Below are 22,473 nucleotides of genomic sequence, written 5' to 3' on the forward strand. Positions count from 1 at the left end.
ACAGAAAACGAATGGGAGAGGAAAACGATATGTGTACGGTACGTACACATATGTGTATTTGGTAGTTTCAGTAAAAGTTGCAATGGTAGATGAATGCAAAGGATTTTTCCCATTTTCTAAAGATGCTCTTAGTGACTTCGGACAAAATAAAAGCCGCTTGATAAATTTACGAAAGCAATTTAAAATTAGCGTATAATAATCTACCCATTACATAATTTCCACTTTTAACTTTTCCTTTTAAACACAGATAACGCAGTCCATCCATACAGAATTACAGTAATATTTTTCACAATTTCTTTAATTCTAAGAGTAACTTAAAATTCTTAAACATTTTATTTATCTTAAATTTAAAAGTGGCATGATATGATTCTTCCTGTATCTCTTTGTAATTAGATTATACTAAAAGAGCAGGAATGCTTTCATTCTTTCGTGGGAATGAAAGGGCAACATCAAAACAGAGAATGGCAAGTACTGGTCCTTTGGGTTTTGATACTGTTCAATATTCTGTAGGTAAAATGGAAAGAGAGAATTTTGAAGGGGAAGAAGGTATTTCTTACTTGTCTTTGTAATAAATATTAAAAATATTTATAGAAATGAATTAGTAAACATTGTCAATATTAGGAAAAAATAATTTTAATATTTTAATTTGAATACTCTTATATAGTTTATAAAGTACGTATCTAAAGTTTTGTTACATCTTCACAAATGCTATTTCGGTATTTTATATTTACGATATGAAATAAACAATACATTGCATCACAAAATTGTGTATAAATATAATTCATTATACTCTACGTATTATGACGAAATAAATTAATCTTTTTTCGTGCCTAATTATAAATTTTTCGGGACGTATAAAGTAAATTATTTTCTAATTTAAAAAAATTAGAACAAAAAAACAGTGTCCTTACTAATAAAAATAGATATAAATAATTCATGCATTTGCTTATCGGGGAATGTTACATAATTAAGATATAATTACAATGCCAGAAGAGCATTTAATAGATTTAACAAAACTTTCAGGACACACTACGCTATCATGTTTTATTAAATAAATATATATTTTTAACAGTTGATTTTTCAGATTTTGCTTTCTGTAATAATCAAGAAGGAGAAAAAATAAGCAGTAAAATGGGAACTAAGACGCCAAATTTTCACATCGAAGTTCAGTTCAGCGAAACGAATGCTCGATTTTATTGACGGGTGTATTTTGCCGAACAGTTTAGAAAACTGAGACGTTTAATATTTTCCGAAAGCGAAGATCGATACATACGCTCGCTCTCCAGATGTGTTCCGTGGATTGCTAGAGGAGGAAAATCTGGCTCTTCGTTCTGCAAGACATACGGTTAAGTATTTATTTAAATTTGTATAAATTTCCCATAAACAAAATGAACATATAATGATAAAATACGAAGCACGTTCTAATTAAAAGTTTATTTTTCAGATGATCGATTTATTTTGAAGCAAATGTCGAGATTAGAAATACAATCATTTTTAGATTTTGCACCTCATTATTTTCAATACATAAACAGAGCCTGCAGCGAACAGGTTTGACTGCTCATTTTTGTTTTATTCGTAGAATTGCTTTCTACATTTTTGTTGCATTCGAATTAACAATTGAAATTCTTTCCTATAGAAACCAACCGTACTGGCTAAAATTGTCGGAGTGTATCGTATCGGTTATAAAAATACCTCCACCAATGCTCAATCTAAATTGGATCTTTTGGTAATGGAAAATTTATTTTATGGGCGTAATATCACTCAGAAATTTGATTTAAAAGGCTCCGTAAGAAACAGAATGGTCGACATTAACAGCCAGGAAGAAGATATTGTTCTCCTAGACGAAAATTTGTTAAAAAGTACGTGTAAAACTTTAATTTCTGTTTTTGTTTTAACGATTGTAAATTCTTACGTTTTATCCATAGTGACTTGCGACTGTCCGTTATATATCAGACCGCATTCGAAGACCGTTTTAACTCTTGCCATCAATAACGATTCACAGTTTCTTTTTAATCAGTCTGTAATGGATTATTCGTTACTAGTCGGTCTCGACGACGAGAAAAAAGAATTGGTTGTTGGAATAATTGGTAAGCAATTTACAATAATAACTTGTTATTGAATAGTTATATTTTTATATATACAGTAGAGTGTCGTTTATCCGAACACCGGTTAACCGAAAGCTTTCCAGTCGGACTGTGTCGTGCCGAATTGAACTTTTTTGATACTAGATTTACTTCTAAAGTATAATTTTTATGTTTTTATATTTTTCAATATATTTATTTTGTTTGTACAAAATAAAGAAATAATTTTTAACGATCAATAGCCTCTCGATTATTATCGAGAGGCTATCGAAAATTTTCGTTAGGCTTAAAATCGACGAAAATTCAACACGAAGCGACACGCAACGGAGAAAAATTTCAACATCGGACAGGTTAATATATTTTTTCGTACATAATCGGTTATCCGAAAAATCAGTTACCCGAACAACCCCAGTGGATAAACGACTCTACTGTACATACATTACGACATTAAGAATGAAAGTATGATTCCGTTTTGAGAATTTGTGTTTTCAAAACAAAAAGTTCTAATTACTCAATTATTAAACAAACTTTTTAAATCAAAACTACTCTTAATTACAATTTTATGCATTTACGTAATTTTATCAGTAAAATATTAAGACGAAATGGTAACAAAACGTAAAGTTGTCATAGTCGGTACAGAATGTGGTAGCAAGGTAAAGAAGGTAACTGCTTGATTGGAACAGAGTTTAATGTACAGTACACACAGTAGAGGTACAAAAGCACATTCTTTATAGGACAGGCTCTTCTTATATATGGAAAGACTGCCACCTGGAATGTCCCTAGGAGAGTGTGAGATACTCTTGCAAACACCAGCTTTTTATTACACCCCAAACTGTAGTTTTGAAGCTAGACAGAAACTTGGTAAAAGTTTTCTTCTATTTCCACGCGAAAAAAAGATACTTATATTTGTTACCATACTTAAGATTTGATACAAATGTTGTTTTCTAACCTCTAAAGAAATAACACCTCGACAGTGCAGTTTACTTAAAATCAAATGTTTTTGGTCCGTTTGATAGGCCACGTTCGTCGAAAGAGATTCTACTATCAAATAGACTAAAAACCTTAGATTTTAAATAAACTCCACGGTTTGGGGCACAATTATACTTTCAGAGTACGACAACACAATAGTGTTAAAAATCAACTTAGCAATTTGATTTAGATTGTGTTTGTTTCTTTTGACAGTTCTTGCACTAAATAACACTTCCTGCTTCTCCTTTTGTGAAATTTATTGATAAGTAGCTACACTCGGCATATACAGTTTAATTTAAATTAGATAGTAAAGCCTAATTTATTATACATTCAGTATAATCAGGTAGTCCAGAAAATATGGCCATTTGGAGAAGTAGCATGCTACTAAAGTTTACGAAAAATACAAATAACCCTTACCCTAGTAGTAGTACCCAGCCAGCCATTCCATAAATTATAATACATCATATATATCTTGATATCTAGTCGGAGAAAGACCATCATAGGAAGAAAGATGTAGTATATTGTTAATTTTTCTTCTTAGCATATAGACGGCAAGTGGATCAATTAGTTAATATATAATGCCATTACGAGCACTGGCAATGCATTAATATACTTAGACGAATTGTTATTTCGTCGGCCAGTAGATAACGAGATAATTAATTATAGATGTATAACAATTATCTTTTGTGCGAAAGGTAGCAGGCGTTTAGTAACACAGTGGTAAAATAATTAGATTCCAATTTACAGTGAAACCCGCTAATGTGATCACCGAAGGGACCGGCTCAAAGTGGTCACCTTGTGCAGAAAGAGGATGTAGGTGTTCTTTGTTTGTCAAGTTATGGCAACACGACACTTGGGCGATCTGCCTAGGGGATGCCTTCCAGGAGGTCTTTTTAAGGGAAACTGGCCCCTATTTAGGCGTCGGACGGAGAAAACCCAGAACGTGGCCAGCCCATTCCAGCAAGGTGCAAACGCACGACCGAACTCCCAGTGTTCGGGTACGAAGACTGCTCGGCCATCAGTGGGCCCCGTAGGTGTTGTCGAACGAAGGTACTGGCTCAAAGTGGTCACCTTATGCAGACGGTCACATTAGCAGGTTCCACTGTAGTTTCAATTTATTCCTCTTCCCCGCTGTGACTTAATATCTTTTAAAATTTAGTATGGATTGGGAAATAGGATCTCTGTCCATAAACCGTGGATAATGCGTTTCGTCAAAATTGCCGACTTAGGCTAAGATCGTAAGGGAAACTGTGGCAAAGAAAGACGTAGGCACGATTTTCCGAAATAACACTAGCCGTTTTTAGAAAAACTTTGAAGTTTCTCTTTTACCGCACAGAGAAAGCTATATTAAATAATTTATTTGGTTTAGATTACATCAGGACTTTCACCTGGGATAAGAAATTAGAAATGGTGGTGAAATCGTCAGGGATTTTGGGAGGACACGGAAAGATGCCAACTGTCGTCTCGCCAGAATTGTACCGAATGAGGTTCTGCGAAGCCATGGATCGCTATTTCCTCTGGGTACCGGACAGATGGAGTGGATTGGGTCAGTGCGTCGATTGTTAGCTTAGTTCTCTTCATTCTGAAATCTTAAAGAAGTCTTTGTATATTTGTAAATAAGATATATTTAGATCTTGGAAAAGGTATAAATATCAATGGGAAAGAATATATTTTTCTTTTATTTTTAATAATGATAAATATTCATCACGATTTCTACGCACTTTAATATACATACAGTATATATCTGTAATTATATCTTATTTCCGAGACTGTGTAAAAATAATAATGTAATTAGTAAACAATCAGAGATAAATTATTTGTAAATTGGAAAATTATGTAAATATTTTTATATTATACGGCCAAAAGAATACACTTTTCTCCCAATAAAACGAAAACTCGTTATTTTGTGGTAAATAAAAACATCGAAAAGTTTTGTGATGTAAACTTTCGTAACGCTGAGAAACAATGTAACCGTTAAGACTTTCTTTACGCTATTAAAATTTCTCTCCATTTACCTACGATGCGTTTGAATTAATGAAGAATCCGAGATAAAGACGAAACGTCTTCCATTTAACTGGAAAAATTTGTTTTGGTCCGAAATTTTTGGAAAAACCATCAAAAATTTGTCAACCGGATGAAAATGGCGCAATGAGAATAAACATCCGGGTCATTTGCGTCGGTCTACTGCAGTAAAACGAAGTTGGAAATGTTTTGATCTGGTAAAATGGAATTGGACTGGAGATTTTTGTATACGAACAACTCTGCCTTTGAATAATTACAACCAAAGGTAAAATAAAAATGAATTGGGTGAAGGTAAGACACGGTGGAAGAATGAAGGCGTGGGTTCGGAATTGTCCGGAAATCAAAACGGTAAGAATTTAGATTTTTGGCAAATTTTCTTTAAAAGTTGAAGTTGTCGATCCCGTCGCTTTTCAACGAGATTTCTGTGGCCGCCCCATCGCTATCCTTCATCTCGTGCATCCATTTAATCTATATATATAATTGAGACGAGTTGACGATAATGATGATAATCAGCGCAGAGCCCAAACGGTTAGGAGTTGAAAGTTGAAATTTGGTACACAGTTAGGGTACGTCACGAGAACGCACACTAAAAAAGTCGCTGACAACATATACAGGAATCAGAGTTTCCGGGGTCAATTTTTTTTCACCCCAAACACCTATAGTAATTTTGAATTGTTTGCAAAATTTCAAGATTTTGTATAAAGCAGTTGTCTAAAGTGCAAAAATCTGCAAAAAAGTGGTATTTTCTTCATTGTGCACTGCAGCCTCTTGTAGAGAGAGAATGTGGGTCCAGAAAGCTCAAATTTTAAACTTTGACCTGACCAATAACGAGAGAGGCTTAAGTTCACAGGATTTCCCATGGAGCTAATTTAGTTTGACGACTTCATTTTATGCTTAGAAGAAAATGCATGGAAACAAATGCATTTTATTCAAAATGTTACAAAAGCTCAAATTTATGCCAATTAAAACTTTTTATAACGATTTTACTAAGTGATAATTTAAAATATATTTCGATATAAACATAGGTGACGACGATTTTGTTAAATTGTACGATAATAGGCCTACAGTAACATATAAGTGGACTATCCACAGGTATAGGACAAAATACTAGGAACACCTGTGAAAGAATGCAAAATATTTATTAGTAGGGAGTTGGGCCACCATTGGCCTGAATTACAGCTTGTATCCGATGTGGGATTGAGAAATAAAGGTCGTGCGGAAAGTTTAACGGAATTCGCAGCCATTCCTCCTGCAGAGTAGTCTTGAGTTAAGGTATTGTGCATGGAGGAGGAAGCCAAGTATGGGACTTTGTTCTCTATAAAACCCCACACAGGCTCAATGATGTTGAGATCAGGGGACTGAGGACACCACGTAAGATTTTCCACTTCATCATTATGCTCATCCAACCATGTTTGAACACAGCAAGCCGTGTGTACAGAGCTGTTGTCATCTTGGAATAGAGGATGTTCTCCAGGAAAATTGTAGGAAACAGTATGAAGCATGAGGTGTAAATGATCTGCAAGAATACTGCGATAATGCTCGCCTCTGACTTTCTCCCTCGGGACTAAGAGTGGCCACGATATCATTCCCCACAACATCACAGAACCCCCTCCATGCTTTACGATAGGAACCAGACAGTCAACATGAAATGCCTCTGCCGGTGTTCGCCAGACAAACACATGTCCAGTGGTCTGAAATAATGTAAATGATGATTTGTCAGACCAGATGGCCTGTTCCCGTTGTTGTTGTGTCCAGTTTCGGTGGTGTTGGCACCACTGTCGTCGCTTCATAGCATTCTGACACTAACGGCTTTGGGATGGCTACTTGGCCACGAATACTCGCAGCATGCGGCTCCCGTTGAATAGTTTTGGTGGATACAGAGTTCTGGAGATGGATGTTTATCTCGGAGGTTATCTGCAGCAGTGTAGTCTTACGTTTTCGGGCAACTATCCTCTTCAACGCTCATCTATCCCAGTGGTCAACTTCGGCTTTCGCTCACTGTTCTGCTTCACAGAGGACACCTTTCCAGTTTTGTGTAGGCTGTCATAACTCTTGACACAGTGGACCTCGAAACATCCATAAGGTTGGCTGTTCTAGACACGGACGCTCCAGCGAGGCGAGCTCCAATAATTGTGCCTTTTTGCACGTCGGACAGGTCAGACATAATGGCACTTTGCTGGGAACAGAATTTTCTCATGCAACTGTCAACTGCTTGACCGATACCTTCCCTTTCACCGCCACTGGATGGCAGACTATTGCGACACGTGGTGGGGCCGTATTGGGCGGTCGAAGTACAATTTCGAAAGGGGTGTTCCTATTATTTTGTCCCTATACCTGTATATTCATGCTGTCCATATTCACTTCTTCAGGAAAGCAATTTATTGCACGAGGTCTGATTTTCTTTCATGTAGAATTCAGCCTCTTCATAATAATACATATCTACATACTGTGCCTAGAATGTGACTACTCTTCTCAGAAGATTAAAATAAATTGTTTTTCTCCATTATACAGCCTCGATTTAGTTCCGTCGAATTTCTTTCTCTTTCCTCGAATGAAAAATCTAATTGCTTCTGCAAATATGAAGATTTATACGGATAAATATGGAACAGATGTACGTTTTTAAGGTAAATTATGATTTTATTCTAGTATTCCTGCTTTCTGTAAATAAAACATTAGGGAAACTCTTTTCTGATATACCTTCATAAATAAAGAATTTTCAGAAATATAGCTGATAATTTAATATACTGTATATAGCTTATACAACCCGTAGAATATAACATTTTATTACTATTGTAGTGTATGTATTGTCATGTTCTTATTCTGGAAAAAAAAATAATTTGATCGGCTGTAACGGGATTTTCTGAATAACCAGAGAAACCTCACGAGCGTGTCGAATCTGGCTTTTAGAGGATATAATACATTAATATTACGGTTCCCAAAGAGAAGTTCAATTTTATTACTATTTATAATTTTACATTTATTTAGATATTTATATATTTTGAATCATTAGTATGATATAATTTTATATAAACAATCATTGTAAAATCATATCTAACATTTTTAAAGCTGTTAAGCCAGCATCTTGAGGAACCTGAAACAAAATGTAAATCTTATGAGCTTTTACATAAATTAAATACAGTCAAACCTGTTTTTATGCGGTGAATAGGGACCGCATAAAAAAAAGTCTCACATAGAAAATAACTCAAAACCGTACAAAATAGAATTTATTGACAACAGATGTCAGCACTTGACTGCATCGTCTGGTCTATCGTCTGTTTTACATATTTTTGTCCAGGTGGTGTTTTGTTGACTTAAAAAGTAAATACAGTAGAGCATCGATTATCCGACTCAATTGGGGACTGGGGTTGGTCGGATAACTGAAAAGTCGGATAACCGAAAAGTATGAAAAAATACATTATTAGTATAGTGTATTAGGCCTGGGTTAAATACTAGCCTCCATTTCATGGTCGAGCCAGTGCTGCCAGCTAAAACATGCAAAAATTTAACAGAAATAATATTAAAGTAGTCAAGACATAACCAAATATTGTAGCGCCACATTGCTAGCGGCCATTTGAATTTGGTGACTAGAACACGGTCGGTTAACCGATAAGTCGGTTAATCGATGCTCTACTGTAATTTCATTTTTCGCATATTCATGCAATAATATTATAGCATAAATACACTTATTATAGCTAAATAAACTTATTATAGTAATAAGTCAACGTGAGACATGGCGACTAGTCTCGTGCGATTCGTCAACTATACTGCACAAATAAAAATCGCGCATAAAAACAGGTTTGACTGTATAAACCAAAATAATTAAAAGCTTGGCTTACCATGTGTCCAGATTTCATTATCCAAAACAAATGAAAATTTTTGAAAGACTTGACAAAACCAGCGGTCCGATCGGATGGAAATACAAAAGGTTTTCGAGCTGCCTGCTTAAAGCTTGGAATTCCTGGCCATTTCAGCTTATAGATCCACTGAAGTGTTCCTAGCAAAAGTAATTCATACTATATTTAAATTATTTACAAATTTTAAAATTTAAAGTAAGTTTATCGATATTTCAGGATTTATTTTTAAAGACTTACTTTTCATTAAAAAAGCATTTCAAAAAAATAGTCAATTTGCATATTATTATTATTATTAGAAAATGTTCATTAATGATGCAATTGTATTATTAATTCACTTAAAAAAAGAAATTATTATGGGAATATAAATCAATTATAAAAGAAATACTCTGTAGTGAAAATTGATGTAAAATGTATATAAATAATACTTTAATCACCTCTGATTTTTTTTTCTGTATACACAATGTCTTCCATTAAATGTTCATTAAAACATATTTAGGGTCATTCCGGACAACATGGGCCAATAACTTCTGAACAAGCGGAGACACACGTGAAAACTTTATTGCAGTGAACAGCACTAAGGTAGTTCTTTCATTATATATAAATACCATTAACTCAAAAAACAATGTCTGGAGTAAAAGTTTAAGGAAAAGTTTAAGGAACTTTCACTCGTCTTGTCCAAATGTATGGACAAGATGGTAAATCAAATTGCCCACATTATTCATATAATGAACAGGACGGTATATGAGAAAAAATATGAGTGTGTTGGAGTAGTTAAAGACAAACCAAATTGTTTCTTTAATTTGTATCTGCCCTTCATTTCATGGCTGTGTATCTTTTGTTTTCTCTTCTGTTTGAGGTGCATTTACTGGATATGCTCTTGGGTAAGGCAGGGGCTAGAAAGTAATCTAACCTATAATTAGCATTAACACATGGAAAAAGTTGTCTGAAACACACCAAATTCTACTGTAGAATGTTTATACTAGGACACTGTGCGACTTTGTCGTATTGTGATAGAAGTGAAGCAAAGCCGGAAGGAAAGAAGTGATTGATCCCTGCACCTACTATTAGGCACAGAAGAGAATTCTTGTACGGTACCTGATAGATGTGGACAGGTAAACTTTGCACTTGCCATCACAAAAGAGCCGCAAGTGTAAAGCGAACCTGCAGACCACAGGGGAGACAATCTTCGTCGGGCCGGGTACGGAGAGACGATCCAAGAACAATTTACTGTCGGGGGCACACAATACCGTTTTTATTTTTGACCCCTAGGCCTAAATTCCGTTAAATGCATTTGTCTCATCAGAAAGCATGGACATCGTTTTTGATATACAAAGTCATAGACTCCTATTTTTACTTTCCTGGCTCTGTTATACAGGGGGAAAGAAGGGTTGTTATTTTTTGACCAATTGCCAAAGATTTTTACAATTTTGGACTTAGGGGATCTTGAAATGTTGGGAAATGCAAAAACATTCAGAGATTTATTCTGTGTGTATGATGTTAATATTCTTTGTGTGGCACAATTTTGTTTACCCTCTTTTATTAATAATTCCTGGGCTTTTGAAAATTTCTGAAATTTTGCAGGAAGGTTTGTGTATTAGAAAAATTCATGCTATTAAATTTTGGTGGTTTAAGGTCAATGGAATGGGGAAATAGAGGCTAGTTGTGTGTCATATCTCCAATAGGGTCAGACTTAATGATGCATTAATTATTAGCATTTACAATTTTTTATAAAACCCATCCCTACCCTCAAAATTAAACTCTTTACAATTTTAATTATTAATTAAAATTGTAAACAGCTTTTTTTAATGAAATATCATAACAGATAGCATCACCAGAATTTTAAATTTTGCCAGGAAAGTTAAGCGATTCGTTGCTGGATTTTTTACATTTAAATGGCCCCACATTACATTTCTAGATTCCTCATCTCAATTAATGAAAAATGGTTTAAGTTTTATCAAAATCGATTCATTAAATTTGGAAAACAAACTCAATTCTATAAGCCCATACAAGATGTGCTAGCAACTGTGAAACATCACATGACAAAGCTGCACAATTCATGCTATATTGCTTTGTCATACATGCTTGTGAAATGACCTTATATCTCAAAGTCATGGATCCCCATTTTTATTAAATTTTTGGATTCTGCATCACAATTAATGGAAAATGGCAAAGTTTAATCAAAATCTATCAAACAGATTTTGAGAACGAACATAATTCTGTAAGCCTTGTAGAAGAAACTTTGCTTGAAAATGGGTAGGCTATATCCCACCTTTAACAAACAAGTGTTGTCCATCTTTTCAAAAAACAAAGTGCATAAGATAAAACAGCTAGATACAAACTCAGTGTGTGTGACATGGAAAGACCAAAATACTCATATTATTCATAATACCAGTACATCTCTAACTTTATTTATTACCATACTCGGCACATTCCGTAATTTTTATAAATCAAATATACAATAAAGGATTTATCCTTTTCCCGATTATTCCAAGTTAAATAGAGTGAAATACTTTATACACGCAAAATAAATTTACTAAACCTTAAAATTAGTCCACCTAGATTACTGTTTTCCATATATATATATATGAATAAGATTATCCATATGCTCAAAGTTTTGTACAAAATGATTATTTGTAAAGTAAGTTACCCGAATTTTAATAATAAACATTAACGAGTAATACTTACCAAGAGTGTCAACAATTAAATCTAATTGTGCGTTATAAACATTCACCGAGAGATCGGTTCTATTCAGAAGATAATCCACTTAAAAAAAGTAATGATAATGATTATTTTATTTATTGTATGCATAACTCGTATACAGTCTAACTCGTTTATAACGTCATCCGTGGGACCGGTAATTTTTTGACGTTATAACCGAGTGTCGTAATTTCGGTCCCATAAAAGTACCAAGTGTGTTTAAGAATCTATTATAAAATCCATCTAATTTAATATTGTATGTATAAAAGTGCAAACTAAATGTTTATCTCTAAATTTACAAAGTTTATTTAATGATGTAATTAAAAATTTCAAAAATTACCTTCTATACGAAATTTTTATTTGTCTCGAGTTTCGATAATGGCAGCACTTCCGGTTTTGAGAATAATGTCGAATCAAAAGGCAACAAAAGGTTAAATTAATGTATACTAATTAAAAAGAAACAATAAAAATATTCACTTAAAAAAGTCAGTTATTTTAGATTGATAAACAATTTTTAGAAAATGACGTTGTAGGTGTTTTTCACCTAAGTCGTAGATTTTGTTCGTTATTTCCGAGACCCGTAAAACATTTTCAATAATCTTATTGCATTACGCACTTCCCTGGTTGACGGCACTGCAGTTTCTGTCTGATGCAGATATTATTGAGAAAATTGAAACATCTGTATAAAATTCGGATGTTATTAAATTTTCATCTACACTTCCATATTCAGAGTTCAGAAAACAGCAAATTTTTGTCGTCATCTGCTACTACTGAAGTGTTTTAATTAAGTCTGATAGAGGAATGTCGTCGTCCACATTATTGTCATCTTTCATAAATGTAATAGCTGTTTGACTATTACACAATTTTGCATGGCAAACAGTTCTTATTATTAGCGAACTAACCTTAAACCAAGATTTTTCCAAAAAATCAACTGCATCTAATAAAGAAATTGCCGTTTTATTTTTATCTTCCATATTTGTTATAAGTTTTTGTAACAGAACTTTTCTGAAATGACATTTAAGGCTTTTTATAATTCCTTGGTCCATTGGTTGAAGTACGCTACTACAATTCGGAAGAAGGAATACAAGTTTAATGTTCTTTAAATTTTCTAAAATTGGATGTGCTGGGCAATTATCGACAAGAAGTAAAACTTTTTTTCGTTTTTACCAATAAGTTCTTTATCCCGTTTTCGAATTTCTTCTTCAAAAATCTCGGACGTCATTCATGACTTTTTTTGTTGGCTTTGTAATTTACTGGTAGTGTTTTTATGTTTTTAAAACATCTTGGATTTTTTGATTTTCCTATTACAAGAAGTTTTCTTTTGTCTGTACCAGTCATATTAGCACAAACAAAAGCTGTTATCCTATCTTTTGCAAGTTTTCCACCAACACACTTTTCGTTTTTTACCAGATAAAACGATTTAAATTTAAAGTTTGTAAAATATCCCAGTTTCATCTGCATATTCTCCCCTTAATTTAGGCCACACATCTCTCAACGTCCAGTAAATTTTACACTTTTTGCTTCTCCACACTTTCCCAAAACTTATGCCATGTCTTTGTTTAAACAGTCATCCATTAGAACATTTAAAGTTAGTATTGCCTAGTAGTCGTCCAAATTCTTCTGCTTTTTCCATTAGTATCGGTCCATTTAGTGGTAAGTTGGAACTTCTGCATTGGTTAAACCACTTAATTAAAGCGGCATCAATATTGATTTTTTTCGCATAATTTTTTTCACTTGTCCCTTGCCATCTTGAAAACTTTTCAAAATTTTCTCTGTTTTTTGTTATTGTGCACACTGTAGAATTTGCTAAACAAGTCTCTGCCTTTTTTCTTCCACTTTCAATTGCTTTAATTATTTCTACTTTGCAGTATAACGTTAATGCTTTCCTTTTTAAGCTAGACATTTTATCTGATTTGATGCTAAATTACAACACGAGTAACTATGAAGATTAACCCATTGTCATATCGTTTAAAGAGGTGGCGAATCTCACCCCACCAAAGTCGGGTGGTGAGAATACCACCCATAGTCATTCTAGGAAGTGGACTGACCCTAGGGACCGAACACTTAGTACTTTTTGTTAAATAACATTCGTAACCTAATTTTGTAAATTTGAGAGTGCTTCAAATATGACATTAAAATAGGGTTTTATGTCGTTACAAGTGGGTTTTTTAACATTATCTAGTATAGTAAAATCGTGGGACCGATAAAAATTTGACATTCTATTAGCATTGTTGTTACAATCCAATGACATTATAAATGAGTTAGACTGTATGTATATATATAATAATTAAATATATTATAATTCTTTTCATAGTATCATTCTAAAATCAGTCTTTACAATAAAAAGTTTTTAGTAATAAATTATATAAGGTGACAAATTATAGGAAACGTGAAACATTAAGTACTAAAATAGATTTTGAAAAAATGAGTTTAGAGTGATAACTAGATCATAGGATTAATCAGTAGTCATATTACATTAATTTGAATCTAAAACATTCCCGAAAAAGATTTGAATAGTGGAAATTTGGTTACCGCTTAATGCTGATTTGATATAACACGATCTGCTCAAAGCCTAAAAGAAAGCTCCAAATTTACACCGATTCAAATTATTGCAGCACTTCGTCGATTCGTATATAATACGATTATTCCCAAACACAAACCAATCGGCAAAAAATGGCAATTTGTTGTAGCACTGTACTTTCCTTGAATCTCTATCACACTCAAAGTATTATTTATTAATAACTTTCATTTTGCATTTGGTTTTAGATTCAAATAAGAAAACCCCCAATGGGTGAGAGAAAAAACTAAGCATTTTGCATTTCTTTTGTAATACTTTGTGTAACCTTGAGTTGATCAATGTCCAAATTTATCCACAGACCAGCAGTTGGCAACTGCTGATATATAGAACAAAAATTGTCCATAATTAATGAACCACGTAAAAACAAATGCATTAACTAAGGATTCCCTGTATAATATTTTGATTTAAATTAGTAAATAATTACTTACCGTCTTCTGTGACTGATCTCATAAAGTCCCCTGTTAAAGCAGTGAATACATCCGCGGCCTGCCCTTTAAATAAATAAATTATGTACTTAAATCTTCATGAAAGTTTCATTGCAATCACATCATTAATATATTTTTTCTTGTAAGTTACATTCATTTTAAGTAATTCTCTATTTTGTTAGAATGAAGTATAGACACACACTTGCATAAATATGATGTAATAAACATTGTGACTATACAAATGTCAATGATATTTTTATTTTTAAGCTAAAATATTTTACCAACATTTGTTTGAAACGTTCCAGAGAAATGTACAGTAAAACCTTGTTATTTCAAAACTCAAGGAATCAAAAAATATGACTTTGAATCAAAATTTTTTTTGTAATTCTCAAATAAAATTATATTATCTTTTGTAAACGAATGGGTGACATTATATATGTATTAATATTAAGAGTTCTTACTTAAGTTTTTTCAAAATAGCTTAAAATACTAAGTACACGCCAACCAAACGAAAACAATGAGAACATAATCAAATTACAATCAAAGCAAGACCCGAAAATAATGTACGAAAGAAGCTTAAGTGCTTCAATAAGAATTACCGCAAATTTTGTCCTGCATTCGAGATTATAAAAATCGCGTGATCCGACAAAAACAAGCTCTATTAACAGATACGGCTATAAGTAAGCATTCTATCCTGAATATGCATGTGTATTTAATAGACTTTCGAATTATTGAAACAATAGTTTTGCAAAAAATGTCCAAATTAATTAAATGCCAAACAGATTTCTTCTGTAAAAATTAAAAAATTCTTTCTTCATTGGCAACACTGTTCATTGTCTGAATGTCCTTGAATGGATGCCCAATAAATTAAATATGTAATTGGTAAAACTGCAATCGCCACATGGGCGTGGAAACTTTCCTTATAAACAGGTGAATAATTAAAAATTATTGAAGGAGTATTAATAAATGTAAAAGCCGATTATTGAAAAAATTACAGCTTGAATCATAAAATACTTTTCGAAACTGTCTTATGATGTTTTTTTAAATGTAAGAAAAATAGAAATAATTTTGAAGAGTAAATGTAGTATTATAAAATTTATAATACTACATTTATTTAAATGTATAAAAATATAAACTACCTCCCCAGGTTACATTCTTGGGAATAATATGCAATGACTTCTTTATTGCACCATTCATTAGTTTATACAGTTCGTCATCTGATAAATAACCAACATGGCGCTGAAACATCAGATCTAAAGAGCAAAAACAAAACTGTATTAAAAATATTAATTTAAAAGTATCTATGAATAACTTAACACATCACTTACAAAGAGAATGATTTTTAGGTAGACTAACAGTAGAAGAATTAATAGGTCCTTCATTGGCCAGAATATTATACCAATTTACATTATTAGTAAGCTGAAAAGTTCAAATTTCTCAGTATTTAGTATTTATGTAATTTAAACATTAAAATTTTATGTACAATGCTTACTTGATATGCTGTATGTACAGTACTGTACATCAAGTAATGTAAATATACACTACTGACTCAATACAATATGCTTTGATAGAACGTGGACAGCCTGCATACCCCAATTTATGACCAACATAAACATATCAAAGCAAGAATAAGTAGACAATAAGGAGTGTTTGAGTACGACGAATGGTAAGTTAATAAACAGTGATAATTATCTCTCTAACTGCCATATATCCTTGGGCTATAATTTGGCAATAATAATTATAACTTACTACGGGTACTCCTCACTTTATGACAGAGTTCCGTTCCGACAACTATGTCGTTAAGCGAGCTGGGAATATAGGATCGTAAAATTATACAAATTATGCAACAAACTTCAAATTCATTCATAAAAAGACTGTTATACTACACTATTAGGCTTGCGTGTACTATAATAGGCTATTATAGTACGCTTAGGGTAAAGTGATCAGATATGTTAGGTTGAAATGCGGGACACTTCTGTGTTGTGGGAGCTAAAAATGGGGTGGACCTCCAACATACATAAATAATTAGTAGAAAAATATTTTTATTATATATAAAGTTTGTTTATGCAACTCTTTTTTTTTCTATAAATTATTTTTTTTTTTTTACAACTTGATGGCTGTGTTTGTATATCTGTCATGGTATGCCTAGAACGGCCACTAGGGGCACCCCTAGATATTATTTAAATTAATAATAAATTCAGTATATTATTATTGCAATAGGAATTTATTATTTATACCACGGAATGACACCATTGCTGCTAGAACGCCCACTAAGGGGCATCTCAGGCTACTAGACGTTAGAGTAGCGACATATGAGACTGGCGTCTAATTACACAACGATTCCGTAGCCGTAGTTCGGGTAGCGTATACCTCGTACTATACGGTGTGCTTGGAATTTTTTGTCGATATTTTAGCTTTAGAACCATACTTTATCATCGATAATTGGTTTTGAAGTATTTTCGCTACGTTGCTAAAAAATCATTATGGAGAATATTGCATTGGATATATCAGAAAATACTTGTTACTGCAATAAGCACTTCTCCTCAAAAGGAAATCTTACTAACAAGCAAGTAAGATTAGAACATAGCAAATCCCGGTGGAGGAAAAGTCTATATTCTGTCGCGAGACTTCATGTTCCGAAGGATTTTCTACTTCCCTTCAATTACGAGAACATACGAAGAAAGTGCCGTACCTGTACATGGATTTGCCTGCAAAATTGTGAAGTTGGAATTCAAAAATATGAAGGGCAAGTAAATTCTGTTCTGAAATTTCAAAAATGCTGTATTTAATTAATATATCTTAAAATAATTGTTTTTGTGAATATTAACAGCTCATTCAGTAGTAAATAAAAATATTATGTACTGTATTTGACAGATTTCTACGAATGCAAAGCCACAGAGGAGTTGAGAACCAACTAAAAAATCTGTCGAACTGTCATACTGTCTAAAAAATCATGGAATTTATAAATTGTACTCGTGCGTCTCTGGCACATGGTATTATGACTACACTCAATTCAGAAATGTACAGTACCTATAAAAAGAAAACTTTCAATAACAAATTGTGTATATAAAAATGTTGCAAATGTATAATTTTCAACAAATCTTTTTTTTCTTAGCTAACATTCAAATAAATCATTGCAGATCTGTTAAATGAGGCTATAAAAAGTTCACTAATATTTTACTGACGATGGTAATTTGTTGATAGATTTAAACTACCAATTCAAAAGATTACTCAAATTATGCAAGACACACTTAACTCTTGGTATTCACCAGGGTTAGGTTTTTTTAAAAATTTCATGAAAACCAAATAAGGATGCCTACGGGGAAAATTGATTTTGGTTTTGTGGAACATTTCAATGATAAACGTTAATTCGTAAAATAAAATATTGCAAATTTTCTAATATAAAAATGTTTAAATTATTTCTAAAAAGCTATGAATAATTTTATTAAATAATACAAAAGAAAACAAAAATTTCAAGTAAGAGACTGAAAATTCAGCAGGAAAATCTCGAGATTACATAAACTTTCCTTCTTAAATTCTTTTATTCTGTAGAATAACTTTTATCGAAATATTTAAAATTATACAGTAGATTATAAAAATAATAAACAATAGTCATCGTTTAAAGCTACAATATAAACATTGAATATTAGACAAAAGACAAATTTGTCATTCGAGAAACAAACGGTAGCAAATTTTGTTTGTAATAAATTAATTCTGACTGTGTATTTACATCGATTGTATTCCGTCACGTGATTCGGTGACGTCGTAGAATTATGCTTGTCGAGCTTCTTGACATCACGAAGTAGCGACATCTCGTGGTAAAAAACAGAACTACGGCTACAGAATCGTTCTGTAATTAGATGCCAGTCATACGAGTCATCGCCGCCATGTTCTGTCGACTGTCAACACGTGGTCTATGGGTTTATGTTAAGAAATGACGATTTCTTAACATAAACCCATAGACCACGTGTTGACAGTCGACAGAACATGGCGACGATGACTCGTATGTTGCTACTCTGATATCTAGGTACTCTACTAGTAGTAAAAGAAAACAACAACTTTGTGCTCTTGACAACTTGTAAACATGTTGAAAATGTTACATGACCAATGTGGGACATTTTCCGGGACGGTGTTCAATGCGGGACTAACAACCCAAATCCGGGACGTCCAGTCGCCTTAGCTTAGCGCGCGTGTCATCATTCGCCATTGACCAACACTCACGCTGAAAAAGGGAATTCCCTGAATTGCAGGTCGAAACTCGAGTGGTCATTAAGCAGATAGGTTGTAAAGTGAGGAGTACCTGTAATAAATTATAGCCTGAGGATATGTGGCAGTTGGAGGAATATTATTGCTATGTATCAGGTTTGATGTGGATGTTTATATTTATAGTAAACAGTGTCTACCACCTAGCATGGATTGTTGGTACACATGACAAAAAGAATTTCTTTTATACTATAGCCTCACGTATAATGCAGTCAAAATTTTTAGACTCAAAGGACCACATTATATTGAGTCATCAGTGTATATTCAACTGAAATTACATTTCTAGAATTCTTAATTTTTCAGAAAATAAGTCAGTTTAAAAGTTGGAACATTCCATTTTTGGGACAATGTTGATTTTCAATATTTATTATTTTAAAAAATTAGATAATTCTGAAACAATTATTGAACAATCAAATTTAAGAATTTACTTCTAATATTCATAATACAAAATAGATTTTTCCTTATATAACTATGTAATACTAAAAATACAACTGAAAACACTTTCTTTGCAGCTTGGTTTTAAAAGAATACAAGGTTTGTACTGAAAATTTTTGACACATTAATTTTACTTCTAAATAATGGCACTGAAAAATAATAAATGATTGATGAGATAAAGTGAAACAGCATCTAATTTTTCCTACAGGAAACCGGTTGATATTGATTTACAAACAATGAGGCCGGAATTGATGAGTAAATGACATTCCATACTGTACTACCAAACGATCTGCCAATTTTTTTATTGGACTAGATTAAGGATAATAAATAATCCAAAACAAAGCAATTTGGCTAGAGATAAGTGATTAAGTTACCATCTCATGATAAATTTAATATGCGAGTTAGTACAGTGACCAGTACGGTTATATTTAAACTGATAAATTAATAGCTCTGGAAATCCTTCCCCCAATTAAGCAGATACTTTAGGTTAAAGAAGTCTTAAACATCTTCCCTGTTGATGTCTTTTATGTTATTAACCTATTCAAACAAAGCAACAAATTTTATTATGTGGGATCTACTTATTACAAAATATATTAAAGAGAATATTTACTCCAGAAGTAGGAATTACCAAATAAGCAGTATGTTAATCCAATGGGTGCTTTGCACAGATTACAAGTTGATTAAATAAATCCATTTATTAAGTCATACTTGAATAACACCTCCATGCAAAATTTTAAAAAAATACAGGAAAAAAAAAATAGAATGTTTAAGATAACACCTTCTGAATTGTCTATTGTTAAGCATCATGTTTTCAATGGCAACTTTAGAGATGTAGATATAGGGTAATGTAATGTATTTACTAATACTGATTACATACTGCCATAACTTAAAATGTACACTGTACAATAATAATAAGACTTTATAATTGAAATTAAATGATTGTGAAAATTTTTCATTGCTTGTGATTAATATTTTTAATACAATTTTTACATATCTACTAAAGACTGTTGAATCTAAAATTAATGAAAAAGTTATTGTTTGGGCATTTATAATAAAGCTCTTAAAAATACTTCAAGAATGATAACAGAAATCAACCAAGTGATGAAACTATGAAGATTCTACACAAGATTATCAAATTTAGTTCAATTTAATGCAATTAAAATTGAATAAAACTTACCGAGCTTATTAGAACCTGTGCATCATTCCATAGATTTGTTGCATCGCTGAAAGACTGGTTATCAATTGCTGCTTTAACATTTTTTGCTGCCTCGCCGATTGATTTTAAACCATTTTCGTCAACGAGAGACTAAAAATTAAGTCGAGTTAAAAATTTTTTTTAATGATTAAAAATATTTATAAATTTCTTACAGTTGCATAAAGATATTGACCCCAAGTAGCTACTGTGTCCAATGGTGAAATAAAACTGTCTCCCAAAGCAACTCCTTTAAATTTGCATTTCATTTTTCCAGATTGTATACTCTATAAACAAATTATAAACTTTAATATGTTACGTTGCATTTAAATAAATAAAATTAAGCTTGGCATTTGTCAAATTTTGTTATAATTAAACTTTCTAAAGTTAGTAAAAATTTACAATTTGTTCACATTTAATGGAAGGTAAGACTAAAGTTACAAGCTTTAAAAATATTTCTTAGTATACGTCGATGAAATAACACAGTATAAGATCCTAATATTCCGATTTATTAAAATATCTATATCATTATAATGAACTGAATTAAAAGGTTGATGAAGAGGTTCATATAGATATAGAAACTGTTAAAAACAAATTGTTTATATCATTAAAATGACTAATGAAGAATGAAACATTTACAAAAAGAGTATTCTTCGATATACCATATGCATATGACTTATTCACATTTTACAACTCAAAGAACACCCATCACAACATATCATATCAATATGGAGATTAACCATAAAATTGTATATCAATTTTAGAAATTTATCTATAATCAATTTGTAATGATACGGAAATATGCAAAATATTAACAGAAGTATTTTGCGGAAAAAAGAAAAAATTTAGTAATGGTAAAATAATTTTACATAAATCAATAATACACTAATATGTGTCTAGTAATAAATGAATTTCTCACCTTGTATAATGCTTTACCAAATGAAACGGCCATTTTTCCTCCGTACGATTCTGCAAATATATATAATGGTACATTCTGCAAAAAGAAGTAAATGAAAATCATTAAATAATAATTTTTAAAAATACAAATTTGATAAATAAAAATTTACAATGCTTTATTCAGAATATTTTTCACACATTAATTAAGTTAATTGATTATGTAGCGTTCTCCTCAGAAATTTTTAATAACTGGACAAAATGAGAGTTGACAGACAGACTAAAAATAAAGTAAAATTTTTGTTACTTGTACATAAAACACCCTCTTTCTTCCTTCAAACGGATACATTATATAGGGTATCTAGAATTTCCGTTTAGCCATTTCTCTATTATTTACCATCCAACCAGGGTCATTTAAACTTCATTGATTCAATGACAAGTCATTGCTATGTCAAGCATAAATTTAGCCCAAAAATTATTGGTCCTTAAAAGATAAAAATTTTATCTTGGAAAGATGCCTAATTAACAACCAATGGTGACAATGGGAAAGTTGTTTGTGGAGATGAAATAAACCTAAGGCAGAAAAAGTTTTGACTAAATTGTGGATAGTAAGACCGGTTTTTGACTGTAGTATTCACTCGGTTAACTGGCCTGCACCTCCGGTGTGCAGTGCAAGAATGTAGGTGAGCAGAAACATCATTACAGACAGGATAATACAAAAGCTACTTAATGAGACAACTCCTTTAAGGACCAAAACATGGCATTATTATTTACATTTTTAGTCATAATTTTTGCTACATGCTCTGATAAGATACAAAGATGTCAAAGAAAAACACATCTGAAATAGTTACAATAAACTCTGAATGGAATATTTTATTATATATGATGCAAATAAGCAATATGTATGTATATATATTATACTAGTTTATACATAGATAAAAGTGACTGGATTTGTCAATGTCACAGTCATGTTGAGTCTTATTCCTACTTGTTTTTAAGTCTTTATAATAGATTTGGTCCCAGAATTTAATTGATTAATCATATAAGATTTGGCATATTAATT

General features: G+C 32.2%; 3 protein-coding genes across 6 annotated transcripts in view; 2 read left to right on the forward strand and 1 right to left on the reverse strand.

Moving 5' to 3' along the window:
* The window catches only part of LOC136989185 (1-phosphatidylinositol 3-phosphate 5-kinase-like), a 54,055-nt gene extending 48,991 nt beyond the window's left edge, over window positions 1-5,064 (forward strand). Inside the window, exons 25-30 of one of the 4 annotated variants that reach the window (XM_067287268.1) lie at window positions 394-546; window positions 1,073-1,345; window positions 1,445-1,548; window positions 1,637-1,859; window positions 1,926-2,087; window positions 4,420-5,064. In XM_067287268.1, the coding sequence (XP_067143369.1) occupies window positions 394-546; window positions 1,073-1,200 (281 nt within the window). In that variant the 3' untranslated portion in view covers window positions 1,201-1,345; window positions 1,445-1,548; window positions 1,637-1,859; window positions 1,926-2,087; window positions 4,420-5,064. The remainder of the gene's footprint in view (window positions 1-393; window positions 547-1,072; window positions 1,346-1,444; window positions 1,549-1,636; window positions 1,860-1,925; window positions 2,088-4,419) is intronic. The other 3 variants (XM_067287269.1, XM_067287270.1, XM_067287271.1) reach the window with 3 other exon arrangements.
* Window positions 1,468-4,616, forward strand: LOC136989203 (1-phosphatidylinositol 3-phosphate 5-kinase-like). The gene is made up of 4 exons (XM_067287289.1): window positions 1,468-1,548; window positions 1,637-1,859; window positions 1,926-2,087; window positions 4,387-4,616. Exons 1-4 carry the CDS (start codon window positions 1,468-1,470, stop codon window positions 4,614-4,616), a joined length of 696 nt encoding a protein of 231 aa, XP_067143390.1.
* A 2,940-nt stretch (window positions 5,065-8,004) lies between the features above and the next one.
* LOC136989178 (retinoid-inducible serine carboxypeptidase-like) overlaps window positions 8,005-22,473 on the reverse strand; it is a 35,843-nt gene continuing 21,374 nt past the window's right edge. Inside the window, exons 5-13 of the mRNA XM_067287260.1 lie at window positions 21,436-21,510; window positions 20,693-20,803; window positions 20,502-20,630; window positions 15,955-16,045; window positions 15,766-15,879; window positions 14,630-14,692; window positions 11,612-11,689; window positions 8,909-9,066; window positions 8,005-8,163 (exon numbers count right to left, since the gene is read on the reverse strand). Of these exons, the coding sequence (XP_067143361.1) occupies window positions 8,107-8,163; window positions 8,909-9,066; window positions 11,612-11,689; window positions 14,630-14,692; window positions 15,766-15,879; window positions 15,955-16,045; window positions 20,502-20,630; window positions 20,693-20,803; window positions 21,436-21,510 (876 nt within the window). The 3' untranslated portion in view covers window positions 8,005-8,106. The remainder of the gene's footprint in view (window positions 8,164-8,908; window positions 9,067-11,611; window positions 11,690-14,629; window positions 14,693-15,765; window positions 15,880-15,954; window positions 16,046-20,501; window positions 20,631-20,692; window positions 20,804-21,435; window positions 21,511-22,473) is intronic.

Source organism: Centruroides vittatus, unplaced genomic scaffold (genome assembly GCF_030686945.1).
Source record: "Centruroides vittatus isolate TY-2023 unplaced genomic scaffold, ASM3068694v2 scaffold_450, whole genome shotgun sequence".
Taxonomy (NCBI): domain Eukaryota; kingdom Metazoa; phylum Arthropoda; class Arachnida; order Scorpiones; family Buthidae; genus Centruroides; species Centruroides vittatus.